The 16305-nt window shown below is 41.4% G+C and overlaps 1 protein-coding gene across 1 annotated transcript in view; it reads right to left on the bottom strand.

Annotated features, from left to right (window-relative positions):
* Positions 1-3565: 3565 nt before the first annotated feature.
* Positions 3566-16305, bottom strand: part of ARL8B (ADP ribosylation factor like GTPase 8B) — a 56811-nt gene continuing 44071 nt past the window's right edge. The window contains 3 exon segments of the mRNA XM_029243335.1: positions 3566-5818; positions 7701-7771; positions 8355-8497. Coding sequence (XP_029099168.1) covers positions 5769-5818; positions 7701-7771; positions 8355-8497 — 264 coding nt within the window. The 3' untranslated portion in view covers positions 3566-5768.

Genomic DNA, 16305 nt, shown 5'->3' with positions numbered 1-16305 from the left:
GGCATGTGGGATCTTCCCGGACCAGGGATCGAACCCATGTTCCCTGCATTGGCAGGCGGATTCATAACCACTGCACCACCAGGGAAGTCCCTTGCCCACGTGTTCCAACTACTATACCACTAAATCAAACACTGCAACTTTCCATCAAGAACTGATTTTCATCACCATTCACGTGCCATGCCCCAGCCCTTAAGTTACTGACGCGCCCAGAAAAAGTAGGAATAAGTTCCTAACCCTTCTTTGAAGGGAGAGGAGAGCTAGCAATTTCATAAATTGGCTCATGGTATGACAATTTCTTTTTCTTTAGGGGATGATACAAATAGAAAAAGGAGTCATCTAATTCATGTATTGGGTAACAGTAGATAAAAATGATGGACTCCGAGGCTTCCCTGGTGGCGCAGTGGTTGGGAATCCGCCTGCCAATGCAGGGGACGCGGGTTCGTGACCCGGTCCGAGAAGATCCCACATGCCATGGAGCGGCTGGGCCCGTGAGCCATGGCCGCTGAGCCTGCGTGTCCGGAGCCTGTGCTCCGCAACGGGAGAGGCGACAACAGTGAGAGGCCCGCGTACTGAAAACAAACAAAAGATGGACTCTGAAAATGTAGAAACAAGGTTGTACATTATGTGATACAAATTGTAAAAAACTGAGGGTAGGCCAAAGCTGTGGATTATATAAGAGCTGGTTGGAGACATAATATAATTAGCAATCTGTTGATGTTCTATTTCCCATGTTCAAAAGGGAACACATTGATTTTGTTGGGGGATTCCCCCCACTTGCTATTTTAAAGGACTATTTTCTAACTGCCCCCCGTTTCTCCAAGCTCTAAATAAATTTTAGCAGAACTTAGCAACACAGCAGTTATAAAGTGTTGAAACACTCACTCTAAACATTTGCCCCCAAATTGGTAGTATATCTGTGGTTTATATTTTTCCACATTGTATACCAGAATACACGTTTTTCTGCAGTCTGGGAGAAATGCTTTAAAATTTTTAAATGGCTTTCAAAGTATAAGCCCGTGTGGTTACAGCATTTCCTTCGAACAAAATGTAAGTTATTACATCATTCTGTAAAATGTCTGTGATCTCCAGCCCTTAACTATGTTAAAAGTTACAAAATGTAAACATTTCTGTGGTTTCAGGATTATTTTCAAGCAGAAGGAACACACGCAACACTAACACAATCACTAGGACAGACACTAGGAGCAGTGGGCTTTTTCATCTCTCTTCCCTGCTTTCTGTTTCACCACCAGCCAAATCTCTAGGCTGTTAGAACCACACAGCCTGTGAGTAGGAGAAATAATATTAGAAATCCTCTACTCTTCATTTTGCAGAATGGAAAACTACGGAGCCAGAGGGCGTTTAGCAACTCACCACGGTCACACAATCAGTTAACAGCAAAGAATTCATTCTCTTAAATGCCGATCCAGCACTCCTGACAGAACCAAGTGAGCATTTTAAGCTGACAATTCTTTCCCCACCACAACCCTTTTATGAATGCAAGACCTGCAAGCCCCAGTAAAATGAGGCTAAGGTCCCCTCCCCCTCCCAATTCCTGCCAGGAAATGTGCATTACCTAAATCACCAGCTACCTTGGGATTTTAAAATAGAATTACCTCACACAGAGAGCGCTTGTTAATGAGATGGAAGAATGAATGACTACTGCTGTTGCTCAGATTAAGGAACTTTCCACTGAGTCTGTCTAGCATGTCAATGACTTGCTTCTGTTTCCCTAAGAACATTCAAGAGGCGGCAATGACAAAAGTACCCACTTTTATTAATAGCTGAATTTTAAACAGAAATTGTGTGGAGGATATTTACTAATCAACAGGAAGCACCTGCCGTGGGTTGTACATTTGTAGAGCTGCAAGCTGAAGGGAAGACAGGCAAGCCTAGTGTTTGCTTTAACTGTCTTCCTTTTCAAGTATCTTCACTGATATACATGCTGCTGAGGGTACAACCTTTAAACTTTCTAAGAAAATGAACATATTTCACGTACTGAACATGGTGGTTCCCCCAATGGCACATTTTTTAGAGAACAAAATTCAGCCAATTGGGTATTACAGATATGGTTCTGGCTACAGTAAATTAGCCGCTCCAGTTCTCAATCCGCCAACCCCTGAAGAGGCTGGAATTACCAAAGCAACAAGATTTCAGGGTAACTGGATCCTGCATGAATAGAATACACAAGGCAATTAGTTCCTCAGTCAGAAACAATAAACACAAAAGCAGACACAGTCCAATACACCCAATTTACTTGACAGAATCGAAGGGACTAATTTTACTTTATTAAGATTTTTTTTTTTTGACGTGGAACTTTTTAATTTATGGCTGCGTTGGGTCTTCATTGATGCGCGCAGGCTTTCTCTAGTTGCGGCGAGCGGGGGCTACTCTTCATTGTGGCGTGCGGGCTTCTCGTTACAGTGGCCTCTCCATTGCGGAGCACGGGCTCTAGGTGCGCGGGCCTCGGCAGTTGTGGCACGTGGGCTTCAGTAGTTGTGGCTCGCGGGCTCCAGAGCGCAGGCTCAGTGGTTGTGGCGCACGGGCTTAGTTGCTCCGCGACACGTGAGATTCCCGGACCAGGGCTCGAACCCGTGTCCCCTGCACTGGCAGGCGGATTCTTAACCACTGCGCTACCAGGGAAGCCCTGATGTGGACCATTTTTAAAGTCTTTATTGAATTTGTTACAACATTGCTTCTGTTTTATGTTTTGGTTTTTTGGCAGCGAGGCATATGGGACCTTAGCTCCCCGACCAGGGATCGAACCTCACCCCCTGCATTGGAAGGTGAAGTCTTAATCACTGGACCACCAGGAAAGTCCCCAAAGGAACTAATTTTAGAAGGCGAAGTCTTAATCACTGGACCACCAGGAAAGTCCCCAAAGGAACTAATTTTAGAAGTCTCAATTTCTGAAAGCACATAAGACTCAGAAACAGGGTGAAGCAAGCTAAACGTATATCCTCTCCCCAGCCATGCCTTCAACACACTCCTCTTTCGAAAATCTCTTTATAGGAAGCTGTTGAGAAAACAAGCAAGCTGATAGCTTGACTAAATGGCTCCACTGATTCAATAAAAGAATTTAAACCTGATACCCAAGTACTTCTATCCTAGAAGTGCAAGATCACACATCCAACTGACCAACACAATTTGGCTGCACAGAAGGACGGCGTGCATACGGAGGAAGAGCCGAGTTGAACTTCTCTGAGTAAGAATACATAAAATCGTTTCCCCAAGAGCTTTGATGGGATAAACGTTCACTTCTATAGTGCAAAAGATAACATACAAAACAGGTCAAATGTTTTACTTTGAAAGTGTGCCTCTTTGGGAAAAACTACCAGGTTTGATACTTTAAATCTTTTCATTCTGGAACTGAAGTCAGCAAGTAGACATATCTTGTAATTTCAGTTTATTAATAGTTTTGTTATGATTTTTAAAACCAGATTACAAAATGTTTAACTAAGTCAATACTTATTTTTAAAAAGTCCTAAATTTGGTGTATTATGACAGTTTACAAGTAATAGCATTTCCTCCACCCCACCCCTTGCCCCATCGCAAGGTCAATTCTGTGGATATTTAAAAGTTTGTTTCTATTTTAACTAGCTCACAGACCCAATTCTTTAAGAGCTGAGCTGATTTCTTTCTAGCACATGGTCTACAGGCCCTGCTCATGGTAACCTTCTTTCCACCCCCTTCCAAAAAAGTCAGCACCTTCCAGCATGATGGACATTTTAAGTTAAAACCGTCAATACAACCCTCAAAATGCAAGTTTATTGAATAAAGCTGAGAAGAGCAGTAAACAGACAAAAAAACGCATCCACCTAAATAAAAAAATTCACATATTTACAAAGTTCAGTAACTGTTAGGTTCCACATGCAGAGGTTAATGCACAGGAAAATGTTGGTAGTAGTGTCTGGATGTCTTGAAACCCTGGAAGCAATGAACAGACACACAAACACATTACGGTTTAGCTGTAGGTCAATTAATGAACCTACGCGGTCCCCACAGAGTCACACATTCTAGTTCTGATTCCTCCTTTTAGGCACAAGCAAATTGCCACATTCTTTGTAATGGTTCACAGTGACCATTAATGGTGTTGAAGTACAGCAGCAAGTTTAAATATCCCTTCATTTACAGAACCATCCATCCCATCAGGGAAGTATGCAACATGCTTCAAAGAATAAGAACAGAATTTTAAAAGCCAAGATTCTACTCATAAAAATGTGAATGGAGAAAAGCAAATAGTGTCTGTGCAACACGGTGCAGTATTTTGTACAGAATATCATTAAGGCCATGGCAGTCTATAAATTAAAACTGATGTCATTAAAAGAACTTACTGTTGACTGCACTTTGAGTGCTCAACATGTTTGGAAAAGCACTGTCTACATGAGTGCTGCTTAACAAAAGAAACAAAATCACACATAGTGTGAGGCAACACATAAGCAAGTGTTCCATAGAGTTTTATCTACTACAGTGGGCTACGTAACAATTTACAAGTGCTCCAGTTTTAATATGTCCCTTTATGTGCATGGAGATCACTAAACTACAAAACATGTTCAGGTAAGTTTTATACATCTCTGTATCATAGAAGCAAACAACAGACAGCATCACTTCCTCACCTCTGTGTGATTATTCAACAACCTGCAGCCGTGATTTTTGTGCATGATTACATCAGATAAAGCAGGCAGGTCTAGAGTTGTCACAATAAACAAGATGTCTAATGGCACCAGACAAAAGAGTGCCAAACCTTACATTGATAAGAGAGAAAAATAAGAATTTTAATTTGTTTATAAGTATCTATTGTGCTGAAAGTCAACTTTATGACTGAATATAAAAAGTCAAGAGTTAGAGTGCCATGCAGCAGCACTGGTTTAGTGACTGGAGAGAGAAAGAACAGACAGGTGTTTGAACAGTCTGACATTCTTAACACGTTTATTATATTGGCTGGAATGCTCTAAATTCATGAAAGCTTTTGAGAAAATCTTCAATTCCCAACCCCTTAAAAAAGTGTGTTGAACCAGGAAAAAGAAAAGAAAAAATATAGAAGTAATTATCTGGACAGATACAAAACAGCATGCCTCAGTTCCTCCCGTACCCCCAACTGCTATCTGGAGAAGAGCTCTCAGAAAGCAGAATGTGTTTAAAATTCATTGCCCAAGATCTCGCCAGTGTAAAGAAGGAACAACAACATAGATCTGGTGCCTCTGTTCACTCTCTGCAGACCATTTCTGAAATTCCTAAGGTGTAATTATACATTTCACATGCATTTGTGAGATATGTAAACATTTTGTTTCTATCCCACATGAGTCAGGCTAAAGGTTTTCTAAATACTGTGTGTGGCACTAGAAACTTCATGCTGTTATCAAGTCAGTATCAGTATTAAGCTACTGGACTCTATAATGAAATATCATAGACAGACATTTACTGAAAACCAATATAAAAACCTGGCCCAGAAAGACCAGAACAGAAATATGCAATTTTTCTTGATTTAAGATGGTCAAAAGTGTGGTTTTTTTTTAAAAAAGCTCTACACACTGTTTAAGACAAGTATGTATAAGAAGCCTTTTTGTGTGCTGACTTTATCATGACAACTCTAGCTGATTCTTTATGAAGGATTAAGGATACACATCTTCAGCAGTGCACATGAGAAATAAACTCTGAAAAAGGCAATTTCTTGGGTTTAGGAAGGACCATATTCTGGGAAGTACTTCAGAGGAACGGACAATAATTCTAGGATTGTAGCCAGGAAGGACTGGAAGACTTCAGGAGATGCTTCAGCTTCTTCTAGATTTTGAATGTTGAATAAGCCACTGAAGTGTGATATCTAAAGATGGGAGGGGAAAAAAGTGAAGATGTTACGATACCAAAGTTAAGAAACTAAATATCAGAGAATATTTAAAACGCAGCTATTTCAAAGCATATCCTGGGCCTGCCCTCTACTTTTCTGCCTCTATACTACTATAGTTATACAGATATCTGTATCTATCCTACTAGTCTTCATTCCCTGACCTTCAAGAGGTTAATCTGGAAACACGAGAGACTGAAGAGTCTCCAATTTAAAAGCTAAATTGTGTACAGAACAGCTTGTGCCTTCCTTTATTCATTCAAAAGTTTACTGATTGCCTGTAAGATCAGGTATTGTGTGTGAAGCTCCAGGATGCAAAAAGAGGGGAAAACCACTCTCCGCCCTCGAGGAGCTTTCAGTATGCTGGAAAACATGCAGGTAGTCGTCTGGGTTTGGAGGACAGCCTCCGCAGAATTCCAGGCAAAAGAAAGAGCAAAACGCATAGCATAAGCAGAGGCATGAAACTATGTGGAGCTCTGGCTGGATTACAAGTGATAAGATGTGGCTGAAGCACAGGGATGGGTAAGCGGGGGTGCCACTCATTGCTACGGCTAGAGCAGGGGTTCTCAAGCTCACCCTTTTCACATTTGGGGCTGGATAATTCTTTGCTGTGCATAGTACAATATTCTGCAACATCTATAACCTTGACCACAAGATGCCATTATCACCAGCCCCCCATCCTCAGCTGTGACAAGTAATGGCTCCAGATTATCTCCAAACGTCCCCTGTGGAGCTCAGCTGTTTTCAGTTGAGAACCACAGGCCTAGAGGGAGCCAGATAACCTTGTGTGCCATTCTAAGATGCTCAGAAGTTTGGATTTTATTCTCAAGTCAACAGGAAGTCATTGGAGAATGTTAAGCAGGGAAACCATACTGTTTATTGTAAACTGTTAAGTTTATTGTAGTAAGTTCAACAATGGCAACCGAGGAGGGCAACTTGGAAGGCTGCCATTATAGAGACTATCACAACAGGAACAGGAAAGGGCCGAAGGCCTGAAGCAAATCAAGTGCTGTAGGAATGGAGAGAAATAAAACGAGGAGCATGTTCAAAATATAGAACCTAATAGGACTGAGCAAATGCAGGGGGTGAGAAAGAATCTTCTGGCCTGAGTAAGTGTGTGTGTCATGGAGCTGCTGACTAACAGTAGCTAAAGGAAGAACAGGCTTGAGAAAAAAAGACTAAGAATTCGGCAGTAGGCACACCAAGTTTGAGATGGAGAAGGTAGCACATGGAGATGTCCAGCAGGTAGTTTCATCTGTACAGATCTGAGGAAGAGATGGAGACTGGCAAGACAGCATCGTAGAGGTGGCAACTGAAGCTACAGTGGCCGAGAATAGCCAGGAAAGGCACTTAGACTGATAGGACAAGGCAGCTAAGCAGGACTGGTACTTTGCTATGGCAGTCCTAGGAAATTAATACAGACATTAAGTAAATAAAGGGTATTCTGGGCTTATCCTTTAGAGAGCTAACATACTGCAGTAATATATTTTGATTTTGACACATGCAAAATCATAATAATGCCTATAGACCAATTTTTGTAAAGTCTTATTTCAAAAACATCATCCTGTTATAATGCACAGCTGGACACTAGCTCTGCAAAAATTAATACAATAAATTGATATCACATAATGCTTAACTTCGTGTCTCTTTTGCATTTACTTCTTTAAATAGCGTGGAGCAGATTCAGGATATTATATTTGTTGTCAAAAGGTATAATGTATACTCTTTTTCCTGAGGCAAAAGCAATAGTACTTTATAAGGGAAATCACTTAAACAGAAATGGAGATAATAAACAGTAAAAAGCATGAGACATCCCTCCTAATGATACCCACTTCTTCCACAAACACCAGTCATTTCTTACCTATATTATCCTTTTCTTTGCAAGAAATTGAATAGCAGCAAATTTCTCTATCCTGAATAGCAGACAGATTCCTATAAAAAGCAGAATTAAGAAAATAAGTCTGTGCTTAAAACAACTGTCATCTTTTCACTCACTGTTCAATTTTGCCTGTTTTTTGAATTACTATACAGAAGAAATTATTTTACTGATACTAAAATTTTACGGGGACTTCCCAGGTGGCGCAGGGATTAAGAATCCACCTGCCAATGCAGGGGACAAGGGTTCAAGCCCTGTTCTGGGAAGATCCCACATGCCACGGAGCAACTAAGCCCGTGTGCCACAACTACTGAACCCATGTGCCACAACTACTGAAGCCCGCACGCCTAGAGCCCGTGCTCCACAACAAAAGAAGCCACTGCAATGAGAAGCCTGTGCACCACAACAAAGAACCAATGCAGCCAAAAATTAATTAATTCATTCATTAAAAAAACAATGTTTAAGGGGGAAAAAAAAATTCACGGGTTCACTTTTCTAGTATGTCAAGTTTATGTACTCCAAAACGTGACTATGATCATTACTGAATAATACAGCAATGCTAAACAAAGCAGTGAGCAAAACAGTATAATTTAGAACCAAATTATTTTTAAAAAACCATCATTCATTCTTAAGACATACATTTTTTCAATTAGCTGTTTCTCATCCAAGGCATTAGGAAGATCTCTCTTGTTTCCAAGTACTAGCACCTTTAAAAAGAAAAGATACTGAGTAAATTTTACGTAAGAAAATGTCACAGAAGCATACCATATGCATATCTGTAGACATTAAAATCAGGATGTTACGTCATGCCATAATTAAAGTATATTTATGTGACTGGTGGCCTATCTCATTCATTTAATCATTCAAATTAGAATTTACTCTAACTCCTACCATGCACATGTCCTTAATTCAATATGTGGCTGCCAACTTCTATTTGAAATATTCTAAGTCTACGGTATACATTCTGCTATTTCTTAATAAATCTTTACCAAGAAGTGAATATGATCTTAACAACCAAGGGTGGAGGAATGAGTTTAAACTATTTTTATCTGTTAGTCATTAATCTAACAGTAAACATGTAAATAAGCCTTTAAAATTCTACACCCATCCTATAAAATATAATGTATAAATATTCTAAGATAATGGATAAGCCTGGGGATCAGAATAAATGCAGTAGCCATAAACTCTGAGAATAAATATCACCATCTGATTGGTAGACGTGCTTTGAAAAACAAGGAAAGCGGAGAGGGGCGTCCCAATCATCACTCTATCTTTCCCAGGTACATCCTTTCTGCCTTACGAAAAGCAAAACCTATGAGTACATATAACTCAAATGAGTATTTGATAACATCCTTACTGAGTCAACGTTCTCTAAGAAACTGTATCTTTGACCAATCCTAAGAAAGTACACGCCATGTCTACCTTGTCATCTTGTTAAACACTTATCAAACCTATTTCTTTCACTTAATACATGCCCCTACCCCGACCCCTAACTCCAAACACGGTGACTGATTCTATTTCTAGGCCCTAGACGCTTAGTTCTCACGAAGGAGAAAGAGCCAAGGACGGAGACAGACAGCCAGGGTCACCAGGAGCTCCCCGGGGAATGCTAAATCACAGGGGTCAGAGAGCCAAAAGCCAAATCTCAACACCTTCGGTCAGCCCGTCCTCCCCTCCCCAACTCTTACCCCTCTCTACACTCTTATTTAAGTCACCCCACGTTCTCAACCTGGACCTGTGTGAGTTTTAAAAACTGCATCATGGTCATTTGTGATCAGTTGTCAGTTTTGGGGTTGCCTGACATCTTAGCCCTCTTCCTACATTTAAGAAATCTTCCACCTTATGAACCTGCCTCCCAATAAAGCTTCTTGCTTCTGTAGACAATTTCTTTTCCAGCCTTCCTTTCTGCTAGAGAATGGACACATAATCTAGGATCAACCAGAACTATGAATGCAGAGTCAGTACTGCAAGAAAGTGGGGATAGAGAATCCATTCTGCTAGGGAACAGGCATCAACTAAATGACCTTCCAATCGGAGCAACTGTGTCTGGTGTTCAGAAATGGCGTGAAGTCACCGGACTTACTCGATGGTGTAAGTCTGGATGTGGTCCTAGCAGCTGCTGAGCCTCCCTTGTTCCAGCCTATTTTCTGAAGACGGTTATGGGCAGCCTTCTCCCAGACTCGGTGAGCTACCCAATATCCTTTCAGTAAATTCCTTTCTACTTAAATCAGCTTTCTATTGCTTGCAACTAAGAACTCTTACGGTGACCAAGATAAGACTGATTCTTTTACTCATGGTATGTAGAACTAGTTGTTAACATAGAAGAAGAAGAATAGACTTTGAAGTCAGAAAGACATGGAGTCAAAACCTAGCTGTGCCAAAATGCTAATGACCATGTGATCTTGAGTGAGTAACAGCTATTACAAAGGAGGGATCACACCATCGACCTCAATACCTTGTGAGGATTAACTGAGACAACATACCTCGAGGATCTGACACTCGTGAACTGGTCATAAGGGTAAAGCCTAGTCCTTTTCAGCATCCCTTAGCTCAACAAATGGCACCACCTTCCATCTAACTAAAAGAGCCAGGAACTAGGAATTATTCTTTATATCTTCCCATGTAAAACATTACCAAGTCTGGTGGCCACTCTTCCTAAAGATCCTTCCAGTCTATTTCCTTCTCACAACCTTGTCTACGACCACCCTAATCCATGGTACTCTATTTTGCCAAGACAACTTCAATAGCTTCCTAAAACTGTCCTCCTTATAGTCACGCTTCAATCCATTCTTAAAGTGACATCAGAATGATTTAGATGATAAATCTCATCATTTAAAAACATCCAGGGACGGCTTCCCTGGTGGCACAGTGGTTGAGAATCCGCCTGCCGATGCAGGGGATGTGGGTTCATGCCCTGGTCCAGGAAGATCCCACATGCCGCAGAGCTGCTGGGCCCGTGAGCCATGGCCGCTGAGCCCGCAGCCTGTGCTCCGCAACGGGAGAGGCCACAACAGCGAGAGGCCCGCGTACCGCAAACAACAACAACAACAACAACAACAACAAAACACCCAGGGAGCTTCAAGATGGCGGAAGAGTCAGACGCAGAGATCACCTTCCTCCCCATAGATACATCAGAAATACATCTACACGTGGAACTGCTCCTACAGAACACCGACTGAACGCTGGCAGAAGACCTCAGACCTCCCAAAAGGCAAGAAACTCCCCACGTACCTGGGTAGGACAAAAGAAAAAAGAATAAACAGAGACAAAGAACCGGGATGAACCTGCACCAGTGGGAGGGAGCTGTGAAGGAGGAAAGGTTTCCACACACTAGGAAGCCCCTTCGTGGGCAGAGACTACGGGTGGCAGAGGGGGGGAGCTTCAGAGCCATGGAGGAGAGCGCAGGAACAGGGGTGCGGAGGGCAAAGCGGAGAGATTCCCAACAGAGGATCGGTGCCGACTGGCACTCACCAGCCCGAAAGGCTTGTCTGCTCACCCGCCGGGGCGGGCGGGTCTGGGAGCTGAGGCTCAGGGTCGGAGCACAGGGAGAGGACTGGGGTTGGCTGCGTAAACACAGCCTGAAGGGGGTTAGTGCACCACGGCTAGCCGGGAGGGAGTCCGGGAAAAAGTCTGGACCTGCCTAAGAGGCAAGAGACCATTGTTTCCTGGTGCGCGAGGAGAGGGGATTCAGAGCACCACCTAAATGAGCTCCAGAGATGGGCGCAAGCCGCGGCTAAAAGTGCGGACCCCAGAGACGGGCACGAGACGCTAAGGCTGCTGCTGCCGCCACCAAGAAGCCTGTGTGCGAGCACAGGTCACTCTCCACACCTCACCTCACGGGAGCCTGTGCAGCCCGCCACTGCCAGGGTCCCGGGATCCAGGGACAACTTCCCCGGGAGAACGCACGGCGCGCCTCAGGCTGGTGCAACGTCACGCCGGCCTCTGCCGTTGCAGGCTCGCCCCGCATCCATACCCCTCCCTCCCACCGGCCTGAGTGAGCCAGAGTCCCTGAATCAGCTGCTCCTTTTACCCCATCCTGTCTGAGAGAAGAACAGACGCCCTCAGGCGACCTACACACAGAGGCAGGGCCAAATCCAAAACTGACCTCTCAGAGCTGTGCGAACAAAGAAGAGAAAGGGAAATCTCTCCCAGCAGCCTCAGGAGCAGCGGATTAAATCTCCACAAACAACTTGATGTACCCTGCATCTGTGGAATGCCTGAACAGACAACGAATCAGCCCAAATTGAGGAGGTGGACTTTGGGAGCAATGCTATATATATATTGTTTCTCCTTATCTCTTTTTCTGAGTGTGTATGTATATGCAACTGTGTGTGACTTTGTCTGTATAGCTTTGCTTTTATCATTTGTCCTACGGTTCTGTCTGTCCATTTTTTTTTACTTAATACATTTTTTTCTTAATAATTATTTTTTATTTTAATGGCTATTTTATATTATTTTATCTTCTTGTTTCTTTCTTTCTTTTTTTTCTCCCTTTTCTTCTGAGCCGTGTGGATGAAAGGCTCTTGGTTCTCCAGCCAGTTGTCAGGGCTGTGCCACTGAGGTGGGAGAGCCAAGTTCAGGACACTGGTCCACAAGAGACCTCCCAGCTCCACACAATATCAAATGGTGAATATCTCCCAGAGATCTCCATCTCAACACCAAGACGCAGCTTCCCTCAACAACCAGCAAGCTACAGTGCTGGACACCCTATGCCAAACAACTAGCAAGACAGGAACACAACCCCACCCGTTAGCAGAGAGGCTGCCTAAAATCATAATAAGGCCACAGATACCCCAAAACACACCACCAGACGTGGACCTGCCCACCAGAAAAACAACATCCTCATCCACCAGAACACAGGCACTAGTCCCCTCCACCAGGAAGCCTACACAACCCACTGAACCAACTTTAGCCACTGGGGACAGACACCAAAAACAACGGGAACTACGAACATGCAGCCTGCAAAAAGGAGACCCCAAACACAGTAAGATAAGCAAAATGAGAAGACAGAGAAACACACAGCAGATGTAGGAGCCAGGCAAAAACCCACCAGACCTAACAAATGAGGAAATAGGCAGTCTACCTGAGAAAGAATTCAAAATAATGATAGTAAAGATGATCCAAAATCTTGGAAATAGAATGAAGAAAATACAAGAAATGTTTAACAAGGACCTAGAAGAACTAAAGATGAAACAAGCAGCGATGAACAACACAATAAATGAAATTAAAAATTCTCTGGAAGGGATCAATAGCAGAATAACTGAGGCAGAAGAACGGATAAGTGACCTGGAAGATAAAATAGTGGAAATAACTACTGCAGAGCAAAATAAAGAAAAAAGAATGAAAAGAATTGAGGACAGTCTCAGACACAACTGGGACAACATTAAACACACCAACATTCGAATTATAGGGGTGCCAGAAGAAGAAGAGAAAAAGAAAGGGACTGAGAAAATATTTGAAAAGATTATAGTTGAAAACTTCCCTAATACGGGAAAGGAAATAGTTAATCAAGTCCAGGAAGCACAGAGAGTCCCAGACATAATAAATCCAAGGAGAAACATGCCAAGACACAAATTATTCAAACTATCAAAAATTAAATACAAAGGACAAATATTAAAAGCAGCAAGGGAAAAAATACAAGTAACACATAAGGGAATCCCCATAAGGTTAACATAAGCTGATCTTTCAGCAGAAACTCTGTAAGCCAGAAGGGAGTGGCAGGACATATTTACAGTGATGAAAGAGAAAAATCTACAAACAAGATTACTCTACCCAGCAAGGATCTCATTCAGATTTGACAGAGAAATTAAAGGTTTACAGACAAGCAAAAGCTAAGAGAATTCACCATCACCAAACCAGCTTTACAACAAATGTTAAAGAAACTTCTCTAGGCAGGAAAAAAAAGACAAGGAAAAGACATACAATGATAAAGCCAAAACACTTAAGAAAATGGTAACAGGAACATACATATTGATAATTACCTTAAATGTAAATGGTTAAATGCTCCAACCAAAAGACATAGACTGGCTGAATGCATACAAAAACAAGACCCGCATATATACTGTCTACAAGAGACCCACTTCAGACCTAGGGACACATACAGACTGAAAGTGAGGGGATGGAAAAAGATATTCCATGGAAATGGAAACCAAAAGAAAGCTGGAGTAGCAATTCTCTTATCAGACGAAACAGACTTTAAAACACAGACTATTACAAGAGACAAAGAAGGACACTACATAATGATCAAGGGATCGATCCAAGAAGAAGATATAACAATTGTAAATATTTCTGCACCCAACATAGGAGCACCTCAATACATAAGGCAAATACTAACAGCCATAAAAGGGGAAGTCGACAGTAACACATTCATAGTAGGGGACTTTAACACCCCACTTTCACCAATGGACAGATCATCCAAAATGAAAATAAATAAGGAAACACAAGCTTTAAATGATACATTAAACAAGATGGACTTAATTGATATTTACAGGACATTCCATCCAAAAACAACAGAATACACATTCTTCTCAACTGCTCATGGAATATTCTCCAGGATAGATCACATCTTGGGTCACAAATCAAGCCTTGGTAAATTTAAGAAAACTGAAATCATATCAAGTATCTTTTCCGACCACAACTCTATGAGACTAGATATCAATTACAGGGGAAAATCTGTAAGAAATAAAAACATATGGAGGCTAAACAACACACTACTTCATAGCCAAGAGATCACTGAAGAAATCAAAGAGGAAATCAAAAAATACCTAGAAACAAATGACAATGAAAACACGAGGACCCCAAACCTATGGAATGCAGCAAAAGCAGTTCTAAGAGGGAAGTTTATAGCAATACAAGCCTACCTTAAGAAACAAACAACATCTCAAATAAACAACCTAACCTTACACCTAAAGCAATTAGAGAAAGAAGAACAAATAAACCCCAAAGTTAGCAGAAGGAAAGAAATCATAAAAATCAGATCAGAAATAAATGAAAAAGAAATGAAGGAAATGATAGCAAAGATCAATAAAACTAAAAGCTGGTTCTTTGAGAAGATAAACAAAATTGATAAACCATTAGCCAGACTTATCAAGAAAAAAAGGGAGAAGACTCAAATCAATAGAATTAGAAATGAAAAAAGAGAAGTAACAACTGACACTGCAGAAATACAAAGGATCATGAGAGATTACTACAAGCAACGATATGCCAATAAAATGGACAACCTGGAAGAAATGGACAAATTCTTAGAAATGCACAACCTTCCGAGACTGAATCAGGAAGAAAAAGAAAATATGAACAGACCAATCACAGCACTAAAGTTGAAACTGTGCTTAAAAATCTTCCAACAAACAAAAGCCCAGGACCAGATAGCTTCACAGGTGAATTTTATCAAACATTTAGAGAAGAGCTAACACCCATCCTTCTCAAACTCTTCCAAAATATAGCAGAGGGAGGAACACTCCCAAACTCATTCTATGAGGCCACAATCACCCTGATACCAAAACCAGACAGAGATGCCACAAAGAAAGAAAACTACAGGCCAATATCACTGATGAACATAGATGCAAAAATCCTCAACAAATACTAGCAAACAGAATCCAACAGCACATTAAAAGGATCATACAGCATGATCAAGTGGGGTTTATCCCAGGAATACAAGGACTCTTCAATATACGCAAATCAATCAATGTGATACACCACATTAACAAACTGAAGGAGAAAAACCATATGATCAACTCAATCGATGCAGGGAAAGCTTTTGACAAAATTCAACACCCATTTATGATAAAAACCCTGCAGAAAGTAGATATAGAGGGAACTTTCCACAACATAATAAAGGCCATGTATGACAAACCCACAGCCAACTTCATCCTCAATGGTGAAAACTGAAAGCATTTCCACTAAGATCAGGAACAAGACAAGGTTGCCCACTCTCACCACTATTATTTAACATAGGTTTGGAAGTTTTAGCCACAGCAATCAGAGAAGAAATAAAAGGAATCCAAATCGGAAAAGAAGAAGTAAAGCTGTCACTGTCTGCAGATGACATGACACTATACATAGAGAATCCTAAAGATGCTACCCGAAAACTACTAGAGCTAATCAATGAATTTGGTAAAGTAGCAGGATACAAAATTAATGCACAGAAATCTCTTGCATTCCTATACACTAATGATGAAAAATCTGAAAGGGAAATTAAGAAAACTCTCCCATTTACCACTGCAACAAAAAGAATAAAATACCTAGGAATACCTACCTAAGGAGACAAAAGACCTATATGCAGAAAATTATAAGACACTGATGAAAGAAATTAATGATGATACGAACAGATGAAGAGATATACCATGTTCTTGGATTGGAAGAAACAACATTGTGAAAATGACTATACTACCCAAAGCAATCTACAGATTCAATGCAATCCCTATCAAACTACCAATGGCATTTTTCACAGAACTAGGGCAAACAATTTCACAATTTGTATGGAAACACAAAAGACCCCGAATAGCCAAAGCAATCTTGAGAAAGAGAAACGGAGCTGGAGGAATCAGGCTCCCTGACTTCAGACTATACTACAAAGCTACAGTAATCAAGA

The sequence above is a fragment of the Monodon monoceros genome, unplaced genomic scaffold (assembly GCF_005190385.1).
Source record: "Monodon monoceros isolate NGI ecotype Baffin Bay Population unplaced genomic scaffold, NGI_Narwhal_1 Super_Scaffold_3, whole genome shotgun sequence".
Taxonomy (NCBI): Eukaryota; Metazoa; Chordata; class Mammalia; order Artiodactyla; family Monodontidae; genus Monodon; species Monodon monoceros.
The sequence above is the reverse complement of the archived record's forward strand: the minus strand, read 5'-3'. Positions and strand labels throughout refer to the sequence as shown.